The sequence below is a fragment of the Leptodactylus fuscus genome, chromosome 5 (genome assembly GCF_031893055.1).
Source record: "Leptodactylus fuscus isolate aLepFus1 chromosome 5, aLepFus1.hap2, whole genome shotgun sequence".
Classification (NCBI taxonomy): domain Eukaryota; kingdom Metazoa; phylum Chordata; class Amphibia; order Anura; family Leptodactylidae; genus Leptodactylus; species Leptodactylus fuscus.
The window spans coordinates 210,118,457-210,144,564 of record NC_134269.1 but is presented as its reverse complement, the minus strand read 5'-3'; the positions used below and the strand labels follow the sequence as shown (position 1 = coordinate 210,144,564).

The 26,108-nt window shown below is 41.7% G+C and overlaps 1 protein-coding gene across 1 annotated transcript in view; it reads left to right on the top strand.

Moving 5' to 3' along the window:
• The window catches only part of RESF1 (retroelement silencing factor 1), a 28,137-nt gene extending 3,758 nt beyond the window's left edge, over positions 1 to 24,379 (top strand). Inside the window, exons 2-4 of the mRNA XM_075275183.1 lie at positions 15,062 to 19,972; positions 21,696 to 21,776; positions 23,753 to 24,379. Of these exons, the coding sequence (XP_075131284.1) occupies positions 15,091 to 19,972; positions 21,696 to 21,776; positions 23,753 to 23,898 (5,109 nt within the window). The 5' untranslated portion in view covers positions 15,062 to 15,090 and the 3' untranslated portion in view covers positions 23,899 to 24,379. The remainder of the gene's footprint in view (positions 1 to 15,061; positions 19,973 to 21,695; positions 21,777 to 23,752) is intronic.
• The last annotated feature ends 1,729 nt before the right edge of the window (positions 24,380 to 26,108 follow it).

The window sequence follows — 26,108 nt, the reverse complement described above, 5'->3', positions numbered from 1 at the left end:
AAAAAAAAAAAACAAAAAAAAAAAACCTTAACCCTTTTGGAACCATGAGTTTTTGTATTTTCTCGATTCTCACTAGCCTGCACTTAACAGGGTTAATATTTAGTTATTTTGTTTGTTTGCGTTTAATAAAAATTATGTATGTATTTTTCTTACTTGGAAGAACCTTCAAGGCCCGAGGACGATCATGTGTCTCCCTGCGTGCTCAGAAATTTAAAAAGCAGTTTCTTGGCATAAAAAAGAAAGTTACAACCATGCAAACAAAGTTCGGGCGCATCCCTCATCTCCTCCCTTCCTTCTCCATCACTTAAGACATAGAGCGTTATATGAGAACTTCCTTTCCCACATGAACATATTTATACATGATAAGATAAGATTAAGTTCACATGAGGGGCGGTGGGGTGGATTTTGGCACCGAGATTGACACGGGGAGCCTGCCTGCCATGACTGTCGTGGCTTCTTCCTCCGGAGTCGGCTGAAATGATCGGGCCGACTCGAGGTCGCTGCCGCTAGCGGTCTCCATAGACCACCCTTGTGAGGGGGCGGATTAAGATGTGGATTCCGCGCCTTAATCTGCCCCCTCTGTGCCCGTGTGAACGGGCCCTAAGATAATCCTTTAATAGTCCCACAATGGGAAAATTTCAGTGATATAGTTTCATGGATGGTACAGTAGCAAGAAGGAAACACGTACAAGCTCATGGCAGATAGAGAAATCCTAGGAATCATAGCAACTAAAAAAGAAAGAAACACAGACACACTGCAGGATCATTTAGTTCTCTGTGCAAAGTGATGTTGATAATACAGCCGACCGTGGTTGGAGGACATGAGGAGGGGGGGCACAGCATGTAGATATAACAGGCAGAAACATTTTTTGCAGAGGTGGGGGACATATGCAGCTATCATGATAACATGTGGTAGTTCCTTTGGTAGGTGGTGAGATCTCATGCTCACAGCTGATAGTTCAATATCTTGCATTGGCACTATTGTTCCTTAACCACAAAAAAATTCCAAAAAGAGTACCCCATCCTTCATCGCAAGCCCTCCTACTTTCTTCTTACCACTGTGTTCTACCGCCCAAAGAAGTCTGAAGCCATCCAGGTAGACAGGGTGCTGCTCTCTTACCAAACTCCCATAAGCTCGTATGGGGGCCTCCCCGCTCATATGAGTTGATGGTAGGTTTTCCCCCGGGTGATGGTAGGTTCCTAGGCTGTAACAGAGTCCAACGTGTCCACAGTAAAAGAAAGAAATACCAGTCGGCCATAGGCATCTTCACACACCAGCAATAGACGCCAAAAATCATCTTGAAAGAAGTCCGCACTTCCATGCAGGATTCTCCTTCATGCTTTGTCTGCCTCATTTTGACCATGCTGTCCTTAGCTCGGGGAGAGGGTGGGGGGATGGTAAGGCCCATGTCTATACAGGAAATTCCAGCTGACCAGGTCTTGTCCACGCTTAAACAATAGAAACAAAAGAAGAAAAATACTTCACAGGGTCTTCCATTCAATTCGTAGTTGCTAATTCATAGTTGTTGGAGAAGAGTATGTTGCAGGGTTCCAAATTAAATAATTAACAGGCCTAGATGGACTGCAGAATCTTCTTTAAGCCTGGAGAACTGATTAAGACACAAGATGGTGGTGTATCAAGAGTTCTGATTTATTGTTACAGCGAAGTAGTTTAAATACAATACAGACAAAAGCAGGTTGGACTATTCTAATGACATAAGCTGTGGCACATGACTATTGGATAATGTCTGCATCTCATTATTACACTCCAACCTGGGATGACCTTTAAAGAAGAATCTAAAATATTTATGTGTAAACCAACATCTTACACTAATTCTAGATGTATATCACAGCAAGAGAGATAATGATCACATACTGGTCCACTCCGGCCTTGGGGCTAACGATCAACAGGTTATTTGAACCGGTTTCTACACCCACCCTCAAAGATGACCACAAATAGATAAGGAGTTATAACCCAACCATCAACATTCCACACGCCTTATCCCCTAAAGGGGTCTCTTAGACTCTAAACAGACATTTTCATAAAGTTTATATAAGAAAAAGGTTACAAGATGGCTGACAGAATACAAGATAGAAGATGTGATCCTAACATAGTGCTAGTTTGCTTGGGTAGAGGATTCTTGAAGACACAGACAAAAAGAGTGAAAAAGGAAAGATAAAGTTCTCTCTCAGCTTGGAGCTTTATATCTAGGCTGCCACTCATGCGACGCCATCTTGGAAAATAGAATAGAAGCTTGCATATGGGGTAATCCTATAGCTCCTGTGTTGTAATACTTCATTTCCTCTGTGGTGGCGCTGCAGGAAAAGTGAACACACATCTCTGGACTCAATCACCGATCACAGCCGATCACTGAAGGACCCAGAGACGCTTTGTCTTCACTTTATCTCAGTTGAAACTTTATGACCTAAAAGTAGTGTCAAACGAGGACAAAAAGTTGGCAGCAGTGTAATAGGCTCCCATTTATACGATGTCTCATAACTTTCCCAACTGGCACATCCACAACTCCCTAGTCTTGAGAAAACCTTTGGGGCTATTATGTTAAAAGGATTTAATTTACATGCTCATTGTTAAGCTGTTACTACATCGTCAGTACTTTTTGGAGCTGTGAAGATGTTTTTGTATTCCTAATTTATATACTCTCAATGTCTTCTGTGTACTCTTATCATGGGCCAAGGGCCAGGAAGGAAGAATGTGTAGACTCTCTGGTCTTTCTGGACAGGATTCGCCCTGAGGGAATGGTAATGTTGCCTGTTACTGAACTGTCCAAGTATACTCTATATGGCTGGATGGATATATTATTTTATTAAGGTAATGACTGTAGATAAGGGACCTTTTGTACCGTCTTTCAAACAGGAGTGTATTGTTAGGAGGGACTTCCGTAATCGAAAGTTGGTTTTTTTTGGGTTGGTTTAAGCCGAGCATAAATTACCAAAAAAGTTCAGATCAACTGACCATTTGTATGTATGGGGCACATCTTGACGCTCTCAGATGGGTAGATGTTGGGGGAGGTAAGTGTGGTACCTCTAGATATGGATTCCATTTGTGGCTGATTGATATCAACCCCTTTGATGTCCCAGACCCTCGCAGACTTAATTTCTGCAGCCTACCACACGGCCTCTTTACATATGAGTGCGAAACTCATTAGCTCGGCAGGGGAGATCCTGGGGTAATGTGTATTCTAACACTTCTAAGTAGACGTAGTGACTCCTGACGAATATAAAAGGAAATATTTTATTATGAAGATGACGTCCGACATCCTACAACCGTACCGATAAAGTCCTCGGGTGCGCAAGCCTTAACCGGACACCTCAAGTCCAAACACGTTGCGGTTGGGAGCAGGAAAAAATCTCCAGATGCTGAACTCCCTACCCAAGGAGATCGCAGGGTCATGCCGGGTGTTCGCACGTTGGGAATCTCTCCATGACTCCCATCATACCTCTCACCTGATACTACAGTCATCCGGCGAGGAGTTACGGTTGTATATATATTTATCTGGTCCTAGGTTGTAGGGCTGGGCCTCTTCTCCTGGTGACATCACACAGGGAGGAGACTAGGGCAGGTATATTTCTCAGACCAGAGACAGAGGCTATCCAGTTTATCCTGGGAGAGGTTTGAGGACACATCGTGTTGCTGACTGGAGCTAACCAGCTGAATCTTCAGCGAACCGGACTGCGAACTCGTCTTGGTATTTTTATTTTAATCCTATTTTATTTTTTTGTTCTGTATGCCTTGTTCGTACCTGTATTTGCTTGATCATCATGTGATATGTATTCTGTATACGTTAACAGCTAGTACCGACCCACTTGGGTTAATAAATATATAAAATTTATAAAGCTTGTTTCATGTTATCCTGTGAACCCAGGCACTCACGAGAGGGCTATACAATGCCGAAGAATTAGGTTGTCAATACAATTAGAAATTTTGAAACCAGCCCCCAGGGGGCCAAAAGGGCTCTCTACAACATAATATACCATTAATATAGATGGCACATGGTAATTAGGAGTCCCGTTAGATATCTTGCACTGGTGTCCAAGAGCTTCAAGTTATGGCTATGGTTGAAATCCAACACTTTTTAGTTTACTTCGGCAACATTTTATCTCTGGACAAAAAACCCATTGTGGCTGAATCGTAGTTAAACAGGAAAACGTAATTTCTGTGTGGAGATACTTTGGAGGTCAATTTGACAAAAGTCTAGTTTGTTTCCTAGAGTTGTTGCAGCTTCCTGAGGTTGTTGACCCGAACCATGGGCAAAAATATGAAAACTTCCTGAGATTGTTCAGCCTATCCATAGCTAATCACTTATGGCACAACTTCCTGAGATTGTTGGCCCTAACCATAGTGGATCATAGTTCACTTCTTTGCGGGGGGTTTAACCTCAAGAACATATTGAATTTGTTTATCGAGTTGACCTTGTCGGCAAGCCTGGGAGATGTGGCAGCCATTGGCACAGATACTAAAGCTGTGGTGAAGTTTCTCTTGGCCAAGAACAAAAAGTGTAAACTGATCTTTTTGAGAAGATAGAGCAATTTAGTCAAGAGACTAAACAAAGGGTCTAGTCGGGCTGCTGAATGTAGGACATGAACAATAGAAGAACTTGAGAAGACTTGATTGATTTGGAGACGTCTTTGTACCTTTATCCATTCTTTGATTAAGTAAATTGAAGTGTCCACCTTCAATTGTTCCACTACAGTATTGTCCTTGAATCCATGTTTGTCTACACAAAGCCACAGGATATATATTTGTTTGCTTTGTTTAACATTTGTTGACTTCTCAAACATGTTGATGGTATCTGGTTAAGTTGGACATAGCTTATCTGCATCCGAATTATCTGCATTTCTCTATACACTTTGGACTTTACCTACTAAAGGCTGCAGTCAACAATTCAGGGTTGGATATTTTGTGTTTGATCCTTTTTGTGTCTCCTTAAAATAAGTGGTGGCAGAAGTGTCTGGTCACTGTTTTTCTTCAGGCCTAGTTAGTGGATATAGACCATGGAATCTGAGCTAATAGGTTTGCAGAATGATTAGTGATCTTTTATATGCTTTTTGTCCCATTGTGGCAACCTTAAGAACTAGAGAAGCCAAAAAGTCTGTGATCGAAGCTGGAGCAACCCTTGACGTTCTGATGTTTTCCTGATGAGGCCAGAAATGAACCTGAAACATGACTGCGTCATCAGAGCTACGGCAGTTATTTGCATCGAGTAACTTAAATTTTTCCATATATAAGAAAACAACTAAACTAACCCACGCACTGCCCAGGACCACCCAAAGTTTGGTGTTGGAACAAAACTCTAGCCCCTACAATAGTACTGCTTCACAATATCCAGTGGTTGAGCAGTAAGAGGACATGTTGCATATATTTTTTTTTAAAAACTTAAAGGACCATCTAGGTTTGGTCTGAGGGTTTGACATTCAGTGGTTAAGAACTGAGAGAGTAGATCATCGGATGTTGGTGACTCATGCTGAAACCATTTTTTTGCAGAAACAGATGTGACTGACTATTGTGAAACTACTTGATATTGAGCCATTATAAAAATCTGCTAACTATATTAATGTACGGTCATGGCCAACAGTTTTGAGAGTGACACAAATCTTATATTTTCACGTGATCTGCCGCCCTCTGGTTTTTATGTGTGTTTGTCAGATGTTTTTATCACATACTCATTAATATGATTGCAATCTTATTTCTGTAACAAAAGCTTATATTGACAGTTAGAATGAGTTACTGCAGCAAGGCAATATTTGCAGTGTTGCCCCTTCTTCTTCAGGACCTCTGCAATTCTCCCTGGCATGCTCTCAATCAACTTCTGGACCAAATCCTGACTGATAGCAGTCCATTCTTGCACAATCAATGCTTGCATTTTGTCAGAATTTGTAGGTTTTTGTTTGTCCACCCGTCTCTTGATGATTGACCATAAGTTCTCAATGGGATTAAGATCTGGGGAGTTTCCAGGCCATGGACCCAAAATCTCTATGTTTTGTTCCCTGAGCCATTTAGTTATCACCTTTGCTTTATGGCAAGGTGCTCCATCATGCTGGAAAAGGCATTGTTGATCTCCAAACTGCTCTTGGACGGTTGAGAGAAGTTGATCTTGGAGGACATTCTGGTACCATTCTTTATTCATGGCTGTGTTTTTAGGCAAGACTGTGAGAGAGCCGATTCCCTTGGCTGAGAAGCAACCCCACACATGAATGGTTTCAGGATGCTTTACAGTTGGCATGAGACAAGACTGGTGGTAGCGCTCACCTCGTTTTCTCCGAATAAGCTGTTTTCCAGATGTCCCAAACAATCGAAAAGGGGATTCATCAGAGAAAATGACTTTACCCCAGTCCTCAGCAGTCCACTCCCTGTACCTTTTGCAGAATATCAGTCTGTCCCTGATCTTTTTTCTGGAGAGAAGTGGCTTCTTTGCTGCCCTCCTTGAGACCAAGTCTTGCTCCAAGAGTCTCTGCCTCACAGTGCGTGCAGATGCACTCACACCTGCCTGCTGCTATTCCTAAGCAAGCTCTGCACTGCTGGTAGCCCGATCCCGCAGCTGAAACACTTTTAAGAGACAGTCCTGGCGTTTGCTGGTCTTTCTTGGGCGCCCTGGAGCCTTTTTGCCAACAATGGAACCTCTCTCCTTGAAGTTCTTGATGATGCGATAGATTGTTGACTGAGGTGCAATCTTTCTAGCTGCGATACTCTTCACTGTTAGGCCATTTTTGTGCAGTGCAATGATGACTGCACGTGTTTCTTTAGAGATAACCATGGTTAACAGAAGAGAAACAATGATGCCAAGCACCAGTCTCCTTTTAAAGTGTCCAGTGGTGTCATTCTTACTTAATCATGACAGATTGATCTCCAGCCCTGTCCTCATCAACACCCACACCTGTGTTAATGGAGCAATCACTGAAACTATGTTAGCTGGTCCTTTTAAGGCCGGGCTACAATGATGTTGAAATTTGTTTTGGGGGATAAAGTTCATTTTCTAGGCAAATATTGACTTTGCAAGTAATTGCTGTTAAGCTGATCACTCTTTATAATATTCTGGAGTATATGCAAATTGCCATTAGGAAAACTGAAGCAGTAGACTTTGTAAAAATTAATATTTGTATCATTCTCAAAACTTTTGGCCATGACTGTTTCATTATGTCTTTATATACTTTCCAGTTTGGGCATTCTGAATTTTAAGTCTCCTTCCAGTGTAATTGGTACGTTAGAGGTATAGGCGTATGTGGACATCCCTTCCGATTAGTAATTTTGGCTCATTGTATGACATTTTAAGTGTCCTACAATTGGGATCCCAATGTGCCAGAGAGCCCACTGCTGAACTCCAAGCATATCAACTGGTTTAGGCCGTGTCTAGATAAATCTAGGTTACGTAATGCAATGTCTGATATATACATACATGGTGCCAGTTTCGTTGTGTATAAAGAATGGTGTGGTTTTTCAACTATCTTGTAGCAACGCCCAGAAACAAACATGTCAAGGGAAGGACAAGGATGAGAAAGAAGAGGGAAACAAAGACACCTGGGGGGCACAGGCAATAAGGGAAGGGACGGGAGGAGGGGGTGAAACCAGTATCGGGTGTGAATCTATGTAAGTTTCGCACTACAGGTGGATAAAGTCCCTTTAGTTATACACTTACTTTAGGAAATTACACTCTATTGTATCAGACTAATTGGTTAGCTCGCACGAATTGTTTAATAAAGTTAGTAATGTCCATTTCCTGGCAAGTCATTCAAGTTGTCAGGTGGCCATTACCATAATAATATAGAAATTTACCATGTGGTCAAGTCATGGTGTGCTTTAGTCACCATCTCCAGACTTCTTGTTGCCCGCTTAGAAATGTAAATATCACACAATGTTGAAAAGGAAAATCCCTTCAGATTTAACAAGATGAGTCGAATATCATGTTAGGGGTTGGACATAAATTCTTCAAGGGTTTTAATAGCATTAGTGACCTTACATCACTGGCTGGATCACAATAGAAGCTCCCACTTCAACAGTTAACACACATTGTGATCCATCACTACATCCACCTCAATGAGTCGGCTCTAGGCTATTGCTGTTATGCTGTAAAGCAAATCGCCAAATGCTGTTAACACAGAAGGATAGAAACTCAAATAAGATGGGCAAAACCAATAATCTTGTATAGAAATGGAAAGAAAGAAAGAAAAAAAAAAAAAGTCTTAGAATTCATTAGTTTATAATAAATAAAAAAAAAATTGGCAAGCCATTCCTTTCAAGTATGGGAACCACTTAGTTTTCCAAAGGTAAGAACATTGCCTCCTTTTATGTTATATGGGAAGTAATGCCAAGAGGAAGAGTTATGGTGGAATTTCTCGATTCTTCCGTCCTGAGGCGGAAAGCCAACAGGATGCATCTGACTTCAGTTGTGTCAATAGAGTGTTGATGGGATTTATTGATGGGCATTTTAACAATTGACTTACATATTGCAGGAATGGAGATTTCGACACTGATAAATGCTGTGTATGTAATACTGAGCAAGTCGTAGATTGTCTAAAGATCTGCTAGGTTAGCATCGGGCACGGTATAAACTCCAATAATCACGTAGCTTTGATCTGGTTAAGACTTCTGGACGCCAAACCCAATGAAAGCTCCATTAGTAGAGTGAATCCTCAACATTTGCTCCACTACCCAGAGTCGAGGCAGGTGGAAAATCCCCGACACGTTAATAGTCCACTACGCAATAGAAAATCTGCTATAGTGTGCTTCCTATCAGATCTTTATCTTCATTGAACATTTCCGTAGAGTCAAAGCCATAAAACGTTAATGAAAGTGATGACCATTACACAAATGAAAATTCTCAACATACCTCTGGATAACTCCTTTTAATATAGACAATATTTCAGGCCTTGAGTCGTATCGAAAGATTACGTTAGCTAGTCGGTGAACACTAGCTAGCTCCGTTTACTGTATGTGATCGATTATTAGTATGACTGTTCATTGACGTGCCGTTTCGTTATCGTGAGATCCCTTTTTATGCAAGTGGTGTACGGCTGACAAATGAGTGTTTGTTTGCTTGTTAGGCAACCGATCATAAACCTGTTTCAATGGCCCAATCATCAGGAACGCTCTTTCGCCTGATCGATTCGTGTTGAGGAGCATTAACTTATTGGTGTCACATGCCTTGTGTAACTTGCTTGTGATCCCTCATTTCTGCCTAGAGAACAGCACATATATCTAAAAATCTGGTTTGTCTCGTTCATGTTGTGAAGGGTTAAATAAAAATATAGGAACTATGTGCTGACTGAAACTATGTACAAAGGTCACCGAGCTTTAAAGAGATACAGTGTTGGCCAAAAGTATTGCCCCCCCCCCTGCAATTCTGTCAGATAATACTCGTTTTCTTACAAAAAATGATTGCAAGCACAAACTCTTTGGTATTATCTTCATTTATTTTTCTTGCAATGAAAAAACACAAAAGAGAATGAAAAAAAAAATGAAATCATTGATCATTTTACACAAAACTCCAAAAATGTCCCGACAGAAGTATTGGCGCCCTCAGCCTAATACTTGGTAGCATAACCTTTAGACACAATAACTGCGCACAACCGCTTCCGGTAACCAGCAATGAGTTTCTTACAAGGCTCTGCTGGAATCTTAGACCATTCTTCTTTGGCAAACTGCTCCAGGTTGTCCCTGAGATGTGAAGGAGGCCTTCTCCAAACTGCCCCTGAGATGTGAAGGAGGCCTTCTCCAAACTGCCACCAAGAGATCTCTCCCCCACAGGTGTTCTATGGGATTCAGGGCTGGACTCATTGCTGGCCACTTTACAAGTCTCCAGGGCTTTCTCTCAAACCATTTTCTAGTGCTTTTTGAAGTGTGTTTTGGGTCATTGTCCTGCTGGAAGACCCATGACCTCTGAGGGAGGCCCAGCTTTCTCACACTGGGCCCTACCTTCTGCTGGAAATTTTGTTGGTTCATAATGCCATGCACACGGTCAAGCAGTCCAGTGCCAGAGGCAGCAAAGCAACCCCAAAACATCAGGGAACCTCCGCCATGTTTGACTGTAGGGACCGTCTTTTTCTCTTTGAAGGCCTCTTTTTTTTTCCTGTAAACTCTATGTTGATGCCTTTTCCTACTTTTGTCTCATCTGACCAGAGAACATTCTTCCAAAACGTTTTTGGCTTTCTCAGGTAAGTTTTGGCAAACTCCAACCTGGCTTTATGTCTCTGGGTAAGAAGTGAGGTCTTCCTGGGTATCCTACCATACAGTCCCTTTTCATTCAGACGCCGACGGATAGTACAGGTTGACACTGTTGTACTCTCGGACGCCAGGGCAGCTTGACCTTGTTTAGATGTTAGTCAAGATTCTTTATTCACCATCCGCACAATCTTGCGTTGAAATCTCTCATCAATTTTTCTTTTCCGTCCACATCTAGGGAGGTTAGCCATAGTGCCATGGGCTTTAAACTTCTCGATGACACTGCGCACGGTAGACACAGGAACATTCAGGTCTTTGGAGATGGACTTGCAGCCTTGAGATTGCTTATGCTTCCTCACAATTTTGCTTCTCAAGTCCTCAGACAGTTCTTTGGTCTTCTTTCTTTTCTCCATGCTCAATGTGGTACACACAAGGACACAGGACAGAGGTTGAGTAAACTTTAATCCATTTCAACTGGCTGCAAGTGTGATTTAGTTATCGCCACCACCTGTTAGGTGCCTCAAGTAAGTAACAGGTGCTGTTAGTTACACAAATTAGAGAAGCATCACATGACTTTTCAAACCGTGCCAATACTTTTGTCCACCCCCTTTATGTTTGGTGTGGAATTGTATCCAGTTTGGCTTTTTGACAATTCTTTTTGTAATTTTTCCATTGAAGACAAATTAAATGAAGATAATAATATCATCTGGAAGAAAATGAATATTATCTGACAGAATTGCAGGGGTGCCAATACTTTTGGCCAACACTGTACACAAGTGTTGGTTCAAGCTGGTTCAAACTAGTTTAAACTGTAGAAAATATAGGTTAAGGGTGACATTCTTAGCATGGCCAAATAAGAACAAAGGCTTGGCAGTTGGCTTGAGAATATAAAAAGGCACTGTGTCTTACAAATAAAGGAAACACTTGAATCACTGACGGTTGTGTCTGTGTGGTGTTTCCCCGAGCTCGTGAACGTCCTCTTGATCAAATTAGGCTTACGACAACATAACTCGGGGGTCTTGAGCCCCTAACAATGTCGATTCACTGTTGATCCCAAAGTATTTTCTTCCAGAGGTGTGGAGTTGGTAGACCAAACCACCAACTGCTCTGGCTCCTTCTTATGTAGTTGGTGGTTTGGTCCACCAACTTCGTAGTGAAACTCTAGGTAACTGAACAGTAGCTCCTGTCTCTTGCCCCAGTCTCGATGACCCTCGCCCTGTATGCTGCTTTAGATTCCCCAGCTGTTCCACGATAAAATATTTAATTGGTATGAAGGAAAATTAACCGTTGTCCCGGTTGCATGTAACCGTTGCATGTAAACGTAGTAAAGAAATGCACATCATCGCTAGTTACTGCCCGGAACACCTTTACGTGTAAAAGGACTTGTAACCTTCAACAGTCCTTTGGAGAAAGTAGATTTTAAAGGTGTTAGGTTGGTCTCAACGAAACCAATAAGTATATTGGATGGTAGTCAGATTAGAGAGCGGCCTGGGCCGGAGGCAATCAACACAGACAAGATGAATCTGGGTAAAAGAATATTTTATTGTGCAAATCCTCTCCTTTTATACACATTGGAGTGGGCGTATATGTTTGAATAAGCAATTTCAGTTCCTGTGTATCAATCAGTTTTTCCGTCATATTACGGCCGAAGTCCATCTATTATATGGCAGCCAAAGTTCTTGTGAATATTGATTTTTGATAACGTTCTCTTGTAGTTCGGGACACCATATTGTCATGTGAGCAGTTTAGACGCGCCAGCACTAATAATGATTAAATAATTAAGTTTTGAATGCGGCTTATTGTGCCCCTGACATGTTGGGCCCGGTTCACATCTGCGTTTGGTATTCCATTCGGGGTGTCCGCTTGATTCCCCCCCCCCTCCCCAACGGAATACCGAACACATTAAAAAGCGGTTAGCACATTATAGTCTGTTAGCGTAATACAATTCACCCTTATATGAACTTTTGTACTTTATGAAATTAGTGTGTACCAGATGTTACTTAGGTTTAGTAGTTGTTCTGGTCAAACATCTATCATTTTCAATACAGATAGCGGACAAGTCTGTAAAATTTCACGGAAAGGGAGTATGGGAGGCCAAGAATGAACTTGTGGGTGTTTGAGAACAGAACTGGGTGAAATACCCTAAAACTTTTATGGATGTTTGTACTGTTGGTTTTATGCCATGTACTTGACATATCACGTTTTTTGGACAATAATCAAATGAGCTCTTTGGAGTAATAATGGTTTTGCTGTTGCTCCAGAGAGTTGCTACAGTGGTAAAGCTCTCGTTGCGCGCCAAGAAGCTCCTACGGTACCAAAACCGGGAACGGTGGCACTGATTCACAAGGAGAAAACCGAGTCTGTCTCGACTCGAAGGAGCCAAGTCTTATCCTACTTGCATTCTATTTCTAAAGAGTGGCTGCAGAAGACACATTCCTTTTGTGTGGTCCTATTCCTTTTGATCTCTTGACCAAAATAAACTCCCTGAAAGGTTAATGGTGGAAATTTCAGAGACCAATATAGCAAACCTGATATGCTTTCAGCAGTTGTTTTGAAGCCATTGTAGAGGGTTTTGTTTTTGCCTTTTATATTCACCTTATCTTGGAAACCCACATCTCCACCCAGAATTTTACAAATTCACATGTTTAGAAGATAAGGGTAGGAAAGTTCAAGAGGTTGGGGGTGGGGGAGTTGAGCACATTCCAGAGGACTGCATGTGAAAGACCATTACTTAGGAAGGAATGCGGGGAGATACCGCCTGGAGGGCTGAAACACAATATAACCTGGTGGTCTTAGACTTTACATTTCTTTGGAACCTTTCTTTTGACTCTTAAACACCTAGACTAACTCTTTTCGTTGCAACCGCAGAAAAAAAAAAGTAATCCGCTCCATTCTATATCTTGCTCAACAACTTTTGCAAGGGCATCCTCTTTTGACCGCTGTCGAAGCCAGATTTCCTCTAGCCTGAGCTAGTGTTTTCTGGAGACTCCCTCCCTTTGCTTTTCCATTCTTCAGCCACTAGAGTGTAGTGAAACATAAGTATAACACAAAATGCGTTGCCCTTTCTGTTTATAGGGGTTGCATATTTTTGCAACCAATTTTCATGGGTGTTTCGTGTACAAAGGTAACACATGCATGGGTAACTAAATATGGCATTGAATGAAAACTTCCTCTTATTTGGTCAGCTGACTAAACTCGTCTTCCGTAAATAGCCATTCACCATCTTGGCTTGTAAGATGTCATGAATGGCAGAACAGCTGTTTTTACAAACTTGCATGGCGTTCTGAGAATTCACACACGAGTATTTTTAGTGGTCTTCCTTTGGTACCAGCTTTTTTTCCTTCGGTATCCGCCCCTAACAAAGATCTTGGGACTGTTAGCACCGAACTCCATCCATAAGCCACATGGATGAAAACAAATGGCATGGACTATGAGTAGCTACTGTTGGCAATATCCTATTATCAGGGGCTACTATATAAAAAAAAAAATTCTATCCAGTTCTGGATTACCAAAGAACATGTATACCTCAAAGAGTAGACATGGTTCAATTTACAAAAGTTCTCGACAGGTGTTCGGAAGAAGCTACTTAAAGGGACTGGTTGAGACAGCCCCTTTTAATATGCCCTATTAGAGCACGTTAGAATCCCCATGGATCAGGCTTATTTTTGTTTTGTAATCCAATACCTTCAGTCTACGAGAACCTGACTTTGTTCTTGCGTTTTGCCGGTAATGATAGGTGCTGATGTTTTGAATGACTACGGGGAATGCTCAGGAGGCGAAACAAAAGGTTGAAAAGGGATGAAAAACAAATTATATCCCATGTCCCCTGATGTTTAGGCAGCGTTCCTGTAATTTGATACTGTGAAAAAGGCTCGGTGTTTCCCAAATGTTCCTCTGTTTTTGTGACTCTTAAGCTATGGAATTGTAGCAATCGCACCCCTAGCCACTTAGTCTTAGGGCTACATGGGAACTCTGATGGCAACTCCGTTGCAAGACCAAATATCACCTTGTGACTGCTTCATTAATGTGAGTGAATGCAGCTGTGACTGTGACTTCTGGTTTTAGAAACATTTGAGCAGAGTGTCTTTGTGGCTAGAAGTCGCAGTTGCAGCACCCTTGGAGTCTTGATGCCGGTCCATTCACTTACAATAGGGAGGGGTCACAAGGGCCATCTTTGGTTGACCAAGAGTCGTGGCCAAAGTGGGCCATGTAGCCCTAAGCTTAATGTGGCCAACTTAGTTTGACTGCCGTATACATATAAACTATTTCTAATTTGAGTTGTCGACCTATTTATGTAAAATATAGGGTTCTTCCCACTCTACCCCAACAATGATTATTGGTCGATTGAAACAATATCGGGAATGTTGGTTTTCTATATCCTTGATCCTTTGTTTCTGTAGGTGATACGCTGTTGCCAGAAGGGTCTTACAGCTATTTGACTTTCTCTACCATGAAGGGGGGACTTAAACGCTCATTCAAGCCAAGAGTTCATGTTTATGGGGAGTTGAGAGGAATGGCGGTCAAGATTTAAACCAACAATTATTTGAAGTCTATGGCCACATTTATCAGCTGGTCCGTATGGTGTAGTTGTAGCCGAGCCTTAACAATTATCGTAAAGGTGCTCGAGGGTATTGCAACCAGTTAGTCCTTTCTCACAAGGAAACCATCTGGTCAGTCAGTTGATGGCTCCAGGTTCAGCAAATACAGTGTTACACAGAGTGTGTTAAATAGATGATGATGATAATACAATAAGATGTGTATCAGTCATGTTATTTGGGGTTCTAGGAGTGTTGCCTATGAACCAGGTCAATATATTTTTTCTTATTTTAACGATGTGTAGAAAATATATACATTTGTTGGATTATAATATATGTATTTCTTTTTCTAGGTTACAAAAGCCAATGAGCACCACAAAAAATGGATTGGAGTAGAAGAAACTCAAGTGGGGCTGTTGCCCACCCTAACAACCAGCAGTATTTAGCACAGTCTACCTCATCTACAATGCCCAACATGCCAAATCACTCGGCATCTGTGCAATCAAACTCTTACAATTCTACACAGATTGGTCAGCATAATGTTCTCCTGAAAGAACTACTGGGTGCCAAATCCGAGGAAGAGGTTTTAAGGATTCAGCTGTCTGCTTTGTCAAACCAATCAGGGCAACAGACGATGCAGACTTCACAAGGGACATCTAGTTCCTCATTCAGTCCAAGGAGTAAGACAGCCTCGACAAGCTTTCCAACTCAACTTCTAGATTACCCGAACTTTTTTCTTCAGACTTTGCTGCAGGCTCAGTCGTCATCCTTGACCCAGCAGCAGGCCCAGCAGCAGGTGGCCTTGGCCCAGCAGCAGGCGGCCTTGGCCCAGCAGCAGGCCCAGGTGGCGGCCTTGACCCAGCAGCAGGCCCAGTCGGCGGCCTTGGCCCAGCAGCAGGCCCAGTCGGCGGCCTTGGCCCAGCAGCAGGCCCAGTCGGCGGCCTTGGCCCAGCAGCAGGCCCAGTCGGCGGCCTTGGCCCAGCAGCAGGCTCAGCCACTTCAGCGCTTTGATACCAGTGCATACAATACCAGAGAAGTTCAACAGTCACTGCAAGCCACACAAAGTGGTGGATATTCAAATAGAAGATCTCAACACATAATGAACTCTAATATTGCCAGAAGAAACAGTCAAAATGGTCAGAAGTACCAATCAATGTCAAAAGCAAACTCTCAAAACTCTGTCACAAATGGAACCTCTGGTCCATATGCTGGATCGTACAAAGCCGTGAATGAGAAAAATGTTCCCGTTTCAACCTCAAATTACCAAAATGTGCAAACTATTCCAAATCAGATGGGACTAAGTTACCAGCCAGCATCCCATCCAAATCCACTACAGCTACGGCGGAACATAAACGTGCAAAGACAAATTATGCCAAATTCATCTAGTGGCTTTCCCAATAATTCTTCTAATGTTTTGTCATCAATCACTGTTGGGCAATTGCCACTTTCACATCCTCAGTCCAATACCAATGCACCAAATATTGTCAATGTTTCCGTAAACCAGATGTTTTCTAATCCAAACCAAAACTTCGTTGCATTAAATGTTCAACAGTCAGTACAGTCTTATACGGTGCCACAGGATCAACATTCTGTGCCACCTCCGCAGCATTCTGTGCCACCTCCGCAGCATTCTGTGCCACCTCCGCAGAATCCTGTGCCACCTCCGCAGCATCCTGTGCCACTTCCGCAGAATTCTGTAGCACCTCCAGCCTATAATGCAAATGTAACACAGGACCAAAGCATTAATATTCAAAATTTAGCTTTGTTCTTAAATGTATATCAGAATGTCAAGCAAAAGTATTTATTACTCAATCAGAAGAATACCCTTTTGAGGAAGAAAATACAAAGCACCTCCCAGGGTAATCCTTCTTCTTGTCCTGTGAAACCACCACTAATTTCTAGCCTCCTGGACTGGACAGGTCCTACAAATGATCCTGTGGGCAGGCAAGAGGTTTCACAAAATTCACCTGTGAAAAATCAACCTTTGGCAGATACCACACATGGTGTTCAGACCCCCATTTTATATGAAAATTCTTCTTCCAGTCATGCATACCCAATAAGTTACACTGGTTTTGACAACAGTCAGATAAATCATGTAAGCACTGCAAATTCTTCTGGCCAGGTCATTGCTTCTGAGACCATAAGAGGCCAGGATCCTCAAAAAAGCTCCATGGTATCTATACAAGCTAATAACCAATACCATTCTGGTGGCAATTCCAGCAATGGCAACCTATCTCAAGATGGATTCCTTATACCTTCTGTCCCAAGCCTTCCCCAGACAGCGACAACGACTTCTGAAAGTTCTAATCTTGTTCCAACAAGGTACACTAGTAACCATTACGCCAAGAACTCTTTATCACCTAATACAAGAGAAGCCATCCAAGCTACTTTGTCTCTTTGGAAATCTGATCCTCCAAGCTCCGCTCAGAATAAAAGCGAGCATTCCAAACCGAAACAGGACATGGTCAATAAAACCCTTGAAACTATTCGTTATTTAGAAGAAATGGTCTCCAGTCCTGTAAGTGAGCCTAATGTAGTCACATTAACGCAGAAATCGGAGCTTTCTGCTCCCAATGTGTCAAAGGGTATCAAGCCTCATGTTGCAATAGTCTCCCCACTTGTACAGATAAAGGATTTGGTAAACGAGATAAACCAGCATCCCAAAGTCCTTCCACATGGTGAAGATGTGGCCAATGATGTATTCAAAGATAATGAATATTTTAATGAATTCCTTCTACCACAAGAGTCTGTGGATGCAACCAAGAATAATCAGGGAGACGTCCAACCCAGCAGTATGGTTTCATCATTGCCTTGTAACGTTGACCAGAACTCAACTGAAACAGTCGATGAGAACTTGCAAATTTCGGGCATATGTACTCTAGTAGAAGGCAACTCTTTATATGATTCCTCCATTGCCATGATGTTTGAAAGTTCTTTGCAAACTGAACCTGGTTCCCTGCTGGCAAAAACTGATCTGGAAAATGACTGTATACCCCAGTGTTCTCAAGAGGATGTTATATGTTGTACGTCTCAACCAAGTGGTTCTCACACCACAGAAAGTGTAGCCGTTAAATCAGAATCTCAAGAAAACATTGAGGATTGTGTCAGTATGGGAGATGATCAAAAGGGGGCAAGTGATTATGGCCTTGATACACAATCTGGGCAGAATTTGTCATCCTCTGTTTTTAATGCAGAATCCAATGCTGTGTCCGACCAGCTGTCTGAGCTTCTAACAGAGTTTCCCTTTGGAATTAAAAATTATATGTCAAAAAATAAACTTGAGAATGCAGATGTATCCTTAGGAAAGCTCACACAAAAACCTGAACCTCTGAAGAGCCCAGTGCCGTTTTTTTATGGTGATGGTGAGAAGTCCATTAAGGGCATAGAGTCTGCTGTGGACACATTAACCAAAGAAATGGAGACTCAGAAGACAAAGCTGTCCGAAATTAAGACCGAACCTACATTTGAAGTTCCTATAGATGAGGTGGCTCCTGAACAACTTGAGGACGATGGTTTTGAGATTTCTGATAGTCCAGATGGCAATATACATATTACTTTAATGGATCAGGAACAGATCCCTGAGCTCTTTCCAGAGGATTCCCCCGAACCCGTTATGCGCAGTGAAGAATCTGTGGTTGACAGTTTTGCGAAGGACTCCCAAGCGCCAGTTTTGGATGTTGCAGCAAGTTCTAAAAATGAGAAAGCAGACGATGAAAGTGCATCAGATAAGGAACTGTTTTGTTGTTTGTTCAGTTGGCTAACCCACACAAATGGAAATGCTCCAAAATGTAATTGCAAGTTGACTGAACTGGGTGAGAGTGAAGAGTTGATTGCCAATTTTTCCCAGCCCTCTTCAGCGATTAAGACTGAACCCTCAACAGATGGTCTTGATCCTTCGAGAGATGGTGGCAAACCTTTGACAGGTGGTCTTGACTCTTCTCCAGACACTTGCAAAACTCAACTTGATAGAAAAAATGAAGAAATCCATCCACCTGCAATGAAGCGTTCAAAGATTGAACCAGTAGAGACTACTTGGAAAAGGAAACCTGTGAATTGCAGTCCACAAGAAGAAATCAAAGAAAAGTTAGAATCCTCTGAAAAGACTTATGTTGATGATCAGTCTCAGAAAGAATTGGAGAAAGGAGAACCAGTGCTCCAGTCAAATAGTCATTTGGGAGAGTCTAAGCGTAAGGACAGCAAAGATCCTTTCCCTGGTTGTAAGTCAAAAGATGTTGATGGTCCACAAAAGTTGGAGAAACTTATTATCAAAACTGACTTTCTGAAAAACAGGCACTTATTGAAAATGAAAAGGAAATATAAAGAAATGAAGTCTTCACGTGCTGAAGAAGGTGCTGGTAGTGTCCACAAAACTAAGAAATATACAGATTTGGGTAAATCTGCAAAGACCCTTAACCTGGATCAGTCAGTTGGAGGTAAAGCTAAAAACGAGGAATGTAAATCGCCTACCAGTAAAGCTCAGCCACCAGAGAAGAGTATGCATAAGCTCGAGTCCTCTAGTAGGTCAGACAAGTCACATCCCCGTAACCAAACATCTTCCACGGGCAAGCGAAAGGAACGGGTTAAATATCGATCTGAAAGCCACTTTGAAAAGGTAAAGAGGGTTCCAAGCGTCCAAGAATACCTGGAGAGAAAAAGGGAGCTCTGCAGCAAAAGATATGGGCCGACAGAGGATCAAAGAGTTGAGCCAGCTGATGAAAGACACAGGGTCCTTGAGAAATCTTCTGTGGACAAAAGTGGAACTAATTTACTAGCCAAACTGCTCAGACCATCAACCTCAACTGAAATAAATGTAAAAACAAATAAACATCAGTCTGGAGACAGACATAAAGCTCACAGAGGTCGTTCAAAAAACATTGGAACAAATGAGTATGTGCACAAAAAGCACAGAGGTCCATCAAGTAGTCATGGGAAAGGCTCATCGGTGAACAAAGAAGAAAAGAAAATCGATTCCAATAAAGAAAAAATCTACTTGGCGCCTTGTGGTGATTCCAGACGAGCTTCATATGAAGGTATAAGTTTAACCAAACTTCAGATTAGACACTCTCCTGTAAAACCTGGATATTTCGAAAGGAGGACTTCTGTCGATAGTAATGTGTATAGTAAACACTCAAAATCTGAGACCAAGAACAAGGAGGCCCCAAAAATGCTGGAGTTCAAATTATGTCCGGAATTTGTGACCAGTAGTCCAACCTCGCAAGAGAAAAAAGAACCAAAGGCTTCGAAAGAAAAAAGAACAGTAGAAGGTAAATGTCTGTGGGTCTGGAATATCAAAAAGTTGAAATTTTCTGTTAGGTGATGTTTAACATAATTGAAAGCTGGTGGTTGGTGCTAGAGATAGGATCTCCACCATACAAGTAGACCTTTACACTTAGGTGATGGCCGTTCCTGGCTCAAGGGGTTTCTTGGACAATAAAATTGATGATTTGTTCCTGGCATTCCATCTGATCTGTAAAAGGGCCGCAATGCTCTAGTGAGTGCTGCATTACTTTGGTGGTTTACGAGATACGCTAAGTGGTGGCTGGACCTAAGTCTTGAATGCTGTTGCGCTGTTCATCTAATGGGTGATGGTGTAGTCAGACCTTGATAGACCATCTTTATTACAGCACAGAAGACCCCTTGTTTTAAGGCGGAGGTCTCAAACTTGGACTGGCAAATGGGACGCATATAGAAAAAAATTTGAGGTTGAAGAGCTGCAAGAGCTGTTATTATTAAATAACCCCAGCAGTGGCTCTAGCACTTACTTCATTGCTCCCAATGGCACGCTTTTCTCCTGCTCCAGACACACTTACGGTACATTATAGCAGTGCGTCCAGAGCTGGGGGGAAAAAGGGTGAGAGATTCTGGCCAGAGAGCAGAGAAATAAATATATACAATGAAGCTGGCCCGAGATTGTAGGCTGCTGGTTTGTCGCCAAAAAGCTCGGGAAGCTCCAGATCAGGATTCTTTTCTTTCTAGTTCTGTCTGGTGAAAATACAAGAGATTGTAGCCTCATGGGCCACATCTTTGAGACCTATGTTTTAGGGTCTATGTGGGTATGCCACATTTTGAAACGCCCATAATTTTGAATGAATAACCAATAAACCTTAAAGGGGTTTCCCAGGCAAAAAAAAAAATTATTTGTATTTTTTATAAAAAGTGTCAGTATTGTTAATAAATACACCCATATACTTCTTTTTTTTTATTTTTTTTTATAAACATGTTTTGAGTGATTTTGGGTCATCTCTGGGAGCCCCTGGTGTCTCCTGCTTTTGTTTCCTACTATGTAAATTCTTCGCTCCCATACACCCCCTCCCTGTATCTCTAGAGATTCCGCCCTTCCATACCTACTTAGCCCAATTCCCGACCCATAGTATATACTTAACCCTTCATGCTTCTTCCTGAGATGGCCCTGCCTTTTCCTGTACTGATTCAGTCTTCAGAGATGATCCACCTCTACTGCGCTGTAGAGGTGAATTACTGGCTGCAGTGTGCGCACACTGCTTGGATAAGAGGAGAAGATTGTGCACCCTGCCGAATCAGTACGGAGGCAGGAGCCGTCTTGCTGGAAGAAGCCTGGAGGGAAAGTATAATGGAGTGGGAGGGGGAGTAGTAGTGATGATCCATTTCTGGAAATGAGGAAACACATTGTCACCGGACAATTAGAAAACGTGACCGCCCCAGGGATATGGGTAAATATACTGTTTTTTTTTTTTTTTGTTTTTGTTTTTTTTTTACTAATGTTTAGAAAATAGGAGGGGGAGGGTGTTTAGACTAGTGTAGTGATTTCAAATTATCCAGGACAACCCCTTTAAGGCTTGGGTTATCCAGAATTCTGTCTAACAGTCTGGACATCTCCCAAGCTGTGCTTTTACTGTAAAAATATAATTCAGGTTTGCATTTCCTCTGTTGACACGTCTATCGGTGTATTTAAACAGCTGAATGTACACAAATGAATTACAATTTTTTTTTTTAAATATATTTATCTAGGCATTAAAAGCAAAAAAGAAGCATGGTGCAGTGGTGGGCCTCCTAAGAAGAGAAGGATCGATGGCAGCTCAGAAGATCAAGGTGGGGATGCAGATTTTTGATAAGGAAGAAAATGAGCTATGAACTAGTTCATAGGCCTGGTTCACATTTGTATTCGGTATTCCATTAGGGTAATCTGCTTGGGGACCCCCCCCTCCTCGAACGCATAGTTCGTGTGGACACCACGCGTAAAACATACAGACCCCATTATAGTCTGTGGGGTCCGAGTGCTTTCATTGCTCTCTGCTATTTAATGTGTTAGGTATTCTGTTCGGGGGTTCCCCAAGCAGACTCTCCAAACGGAATACCAAACGCAGATTTGAACTAGGCCTAAGAGTATGTAGTAAAAAGACATGTAAACTGAATGGTAACTTGCTCGTAACCTTTACGAAAATGGCTGATGAGCGGCCAACTCTCTGACTTGTAGAAGTCACAATGGCACATTTTATTTTGCTGAACCCATATCTGCTGTGCTGAGTATCTTTGGATGATTGTCGGCCAATTGTTGTTTGGAACTTACTGCACGCTTTTTTACTACTAACCTGTCTCCCAATCAGAGGAGCTATCCAAAGATCAGTTGGAAGGCCACATGATGGCCCTCCAAGATCTCATGAGTATGGCCAACCTAAGTTCTTTGATACTTGTTGTACTACTATTTTCTGTATGATTTTATTTTTTGTAAAGGACCGTTTGACCAGAAAAGGTTCGGACAGTTAAACTTTAGACATTGATAAGTTATCTAGATGTCAACACGGCAGGTTAAGTTGACTTATGTGATCACAAGTCTGAAGTTTATTCGATATTTGGATTCTTTTTGATTGAGGTTATTCCATACTATGTGTTGACTGTTGTATCCGACTGGTCGAAAGTTAAGTCTTGTAATTGTATTGTCTATAACTGTCCAAAGGAGTTCTGCTTCCAGCTTTTTCAGAGCTCCTACCATTCTACGCAGTAGAAGAAAGACTTAGTCTGTCCATATGAGATGGAGAAGTTTATCCAGGGAAGAAAATCCCCCAACATTGTTTAGGTTGACCGTTTCATTTTATGGCATTTCACTCCACTTGACTGGTTGCCTTTATAAAAAGTAATTTGGTTGGCATAGATGTTGGTGAGCTATTGTGAGAAGATACCACCAAGGTCTCATCGGTGGGAACTTGACTACTAGAGCTGATTTCACTTTTATCCCGAGAAGTAATGTTCTATTTGTGCGAGTTGCTTTCCAGGTAGATATCCAGGTGATATGAATAAGTGGAGACAGAGATTGTCTACCACGGCCGAGAGCTAACTCTGAATAGTCCGGCCCTCGGGCTCTATTTTTATAATGTCTGACAAACAAAACTATTAATCAAACAATAAAACTGACTGATAGATTATTGGCATACAGTAAAGGTACGTGCATGTCTAGGAAATATCTTGCTCCAACAAGTTCTTGTGATATCGCAGATATCCTCCCCCCTTCAGACATCCTTCTTGGCATTGTATAACAATTGCGTAATTATATCTGGCACCAAAATGATAAACATTCTGAGATATAGAAACTCTATTTCCTATTTAGGAAATAATTTCAAGTTAGGAAAAAAAAAAAAGTGCAAAGTATCATGTGTCACTGAACAACAACTGAAAAGTTCATGCAATGGCGATTATCCTGTTATATAACCATTGCATAATATAAAAAACCCCACCAGAATACAGAAATCTTTGGATCCTATGAATCGCCACTAGAGATGAACGAGTAGTATTCGATCGAATACCTCGCCGCCATAGGAATGCGTGTAAGCGGCCGAATAACAAGGGGTTAAGCGCATCAAATACTTGTAGCTTGAGAAGATAACCACCTGGAAGCTAAATAGTCAGGTTATGCAACGTCTATACCGTCGAGCCATTTCTTGATGTTTTATGGTGATGAAACAGAATTTCTCGGAACATGTGGTCATGTAACGGAATAACTGCCTAATGTTAATATTTTTTAGGTCTCCATTCCTAGGCTTTCTAATCAGTTCCTTATTTCTTCTATTCAGGTCATCACAGTCCACAGTCGACGTCTTCGTTCAAGTGGACTCAGAAAAATTCTTCAAGGCCAGTACAAGACACTCAGACCACATTCAATGTTTTTAAACAGAGGTATCAAGAGCAAAGAAGTAAAAGCCTGGATGGTAGCCTATGAAGTCTTGGATTACTAGTCTCTGACGTTGGAGAGTTCCGGACATTGTTGGACTTTATGGACCGGAACAATATTGCCACTGTCTAACCAGTATTAAGTTTAGTTTTTGTTTTTTTTCTGCTCTGAAGTGGAAATTCGTAATGTCTTATCTGCACTTCCCCCAAAACGTTGTCTTACTGTACAGAGAATTGCACCCTAGATGTGACTTCCATAATTCATACTTCTGAGCATAGACCGGCGGTGCTGATTTTGTTGCTGCTATTACAGTACGATTGTAAAGTTTGTTGTTTTTTTTTTTCTTTCTGTTTTTATACTGTGGAAGAATATTTTTCTATTAGTACATTATTTTCGCTGTTTGTCTGGGGGGGAGGGTTGTATATTTGTTGCGAATTTGCACTACGGGTTTTTGTTACTTGTCCCAAGGACAAATTTTGTAATTCATTTACATTTCAAGATTTTGATTAAATATTTTTTTTTTTTTTTTTTTAGGATTTGTTTGGAATTTTTATACTAGTCGTGTCATTTTATATACGAACAAGGGTGTATACAGTGGGGCAAAAAAGTATTTAGTCAGTCACTAATAGTGCAAGTTCCACCACTTAAAAAGATGAGAGGCGTCTGTAATTTACATCATAGGTAGACCTCAACTATGAGAGACAAAATGAGAAAACAAATCCAGAAAATCACATTGTCAGATTTTGTAAGAATTTATTTGCAAATTATGGTGGAAAATAAGTATTTGGTCAGTAACAAAATTTCATCTCAATACTTTGTTATATATCCTTTGTTGGCAATGACAGAGGTCAAGCGTTTTCTGTAAGTCTTCACAAGGTTGGCACACACTGTTGTTGGTATATTGGCCCATTCCTCCATGCAGATCTCCTCTAGAGCAGTGATGTTTTGGGGCTGTCGCTTGGCAACAGGGACATTCAACTCCCTCCAAAGGTTTTCTATAGGGTTGAGATCTGGAGACTGGCTAGGCCACTCCAGGACCTTGAAATGCTTCTTACAAAGCCACTCCTTCATTGCCCTGTCGGTGTGCTTTGGATCATAGTCATGTTGAAAGACCCAGCCACGTTTCATCTTCAATGCCCTTGCTGATGGAAGGAGGTTTGCACTCAAAATCTCACGATACATGGCCCCACTGATTCTTTCATGTGCCCGGATCAGTCGTCCTGGCCCCTTTGCAGAGAAACAGCCCCAAAGCATGATGTTTCCACCCCCATGCTTTACAGTAGGTATGGTGTTTGATGGATGCAACTCAGTATTCTTTTTCCTCCAAACACGAAAAGTTGTGTTTCTACCAAACAGTTCCAGTTTGGTTTCATCAGACCATAGGACATTCTCCCAATACTCTTCTGGATCATCCAAATGCTCTCTAGCAAACTTCAGACGGGCCCGGACATGTACTGGCTTAAGCAGTGGGACACGTCTGGCACTGCAGGATCTGAGTCCCTGGCGGCGTAGTGTGTTACTGATGGTAGGCTTTGTTACATTGGTCCCAGCTCTCTGCAGTTCATTCACTAGGTTCCCCCGCGTGGTTCTGGGATTTTTGCTCACCGTTCTTGTGATCATTTTGACCCCATGGGGTGAGATTTTGCGTGGAGCCCCAGATCGAGGGAGATTATCAGTGGTCTTGTATGTCTTCCATTTTCTAATTATTGCTCCCACAGTTGATTTCTTCAATCCAAGCTGGTTGCCTATTGCAGATTCAGTCTTTCCAGCCTGGTGCAGGGCTACAATTTTGTTTCTGGTGTCCTTTGACAGCTCTTTGGTCTTCACCATAGTGGAGTTTGGAGTCTGACTGTTTGAGGGTGTGCACAGGTGTCTTTTTATACTGATAAGTTTAAACAGGTGCCATTCTACAGGTAACAAGTGGAGGAAAGAGGAGACTCTTAAAGAAGAAGTTATAGGTCTGTGAGAGCCAGAAATCTTGAGTTTGTAGGTGACCAAATACTTATTTTCCACCATAATTTGAAAATAAATTCTTACAAAATCTGACAATGTGATTTTCTGGATTTGTTTTCTCATTTTGTCTCTCATAGTTGAGGTCTACCTATGATGTAAATTACAGACGCCTCTCATCTTTTTAAGTGGTGGAACTTGCACTATTGGTGACTGACTAAATACTTTTTTGCCCCACTGTATGTGTCCATCTTAAAAGCTAATTCACAGATAATGCATTCCAAAAACAAAAAACAAGTTGATGTTTT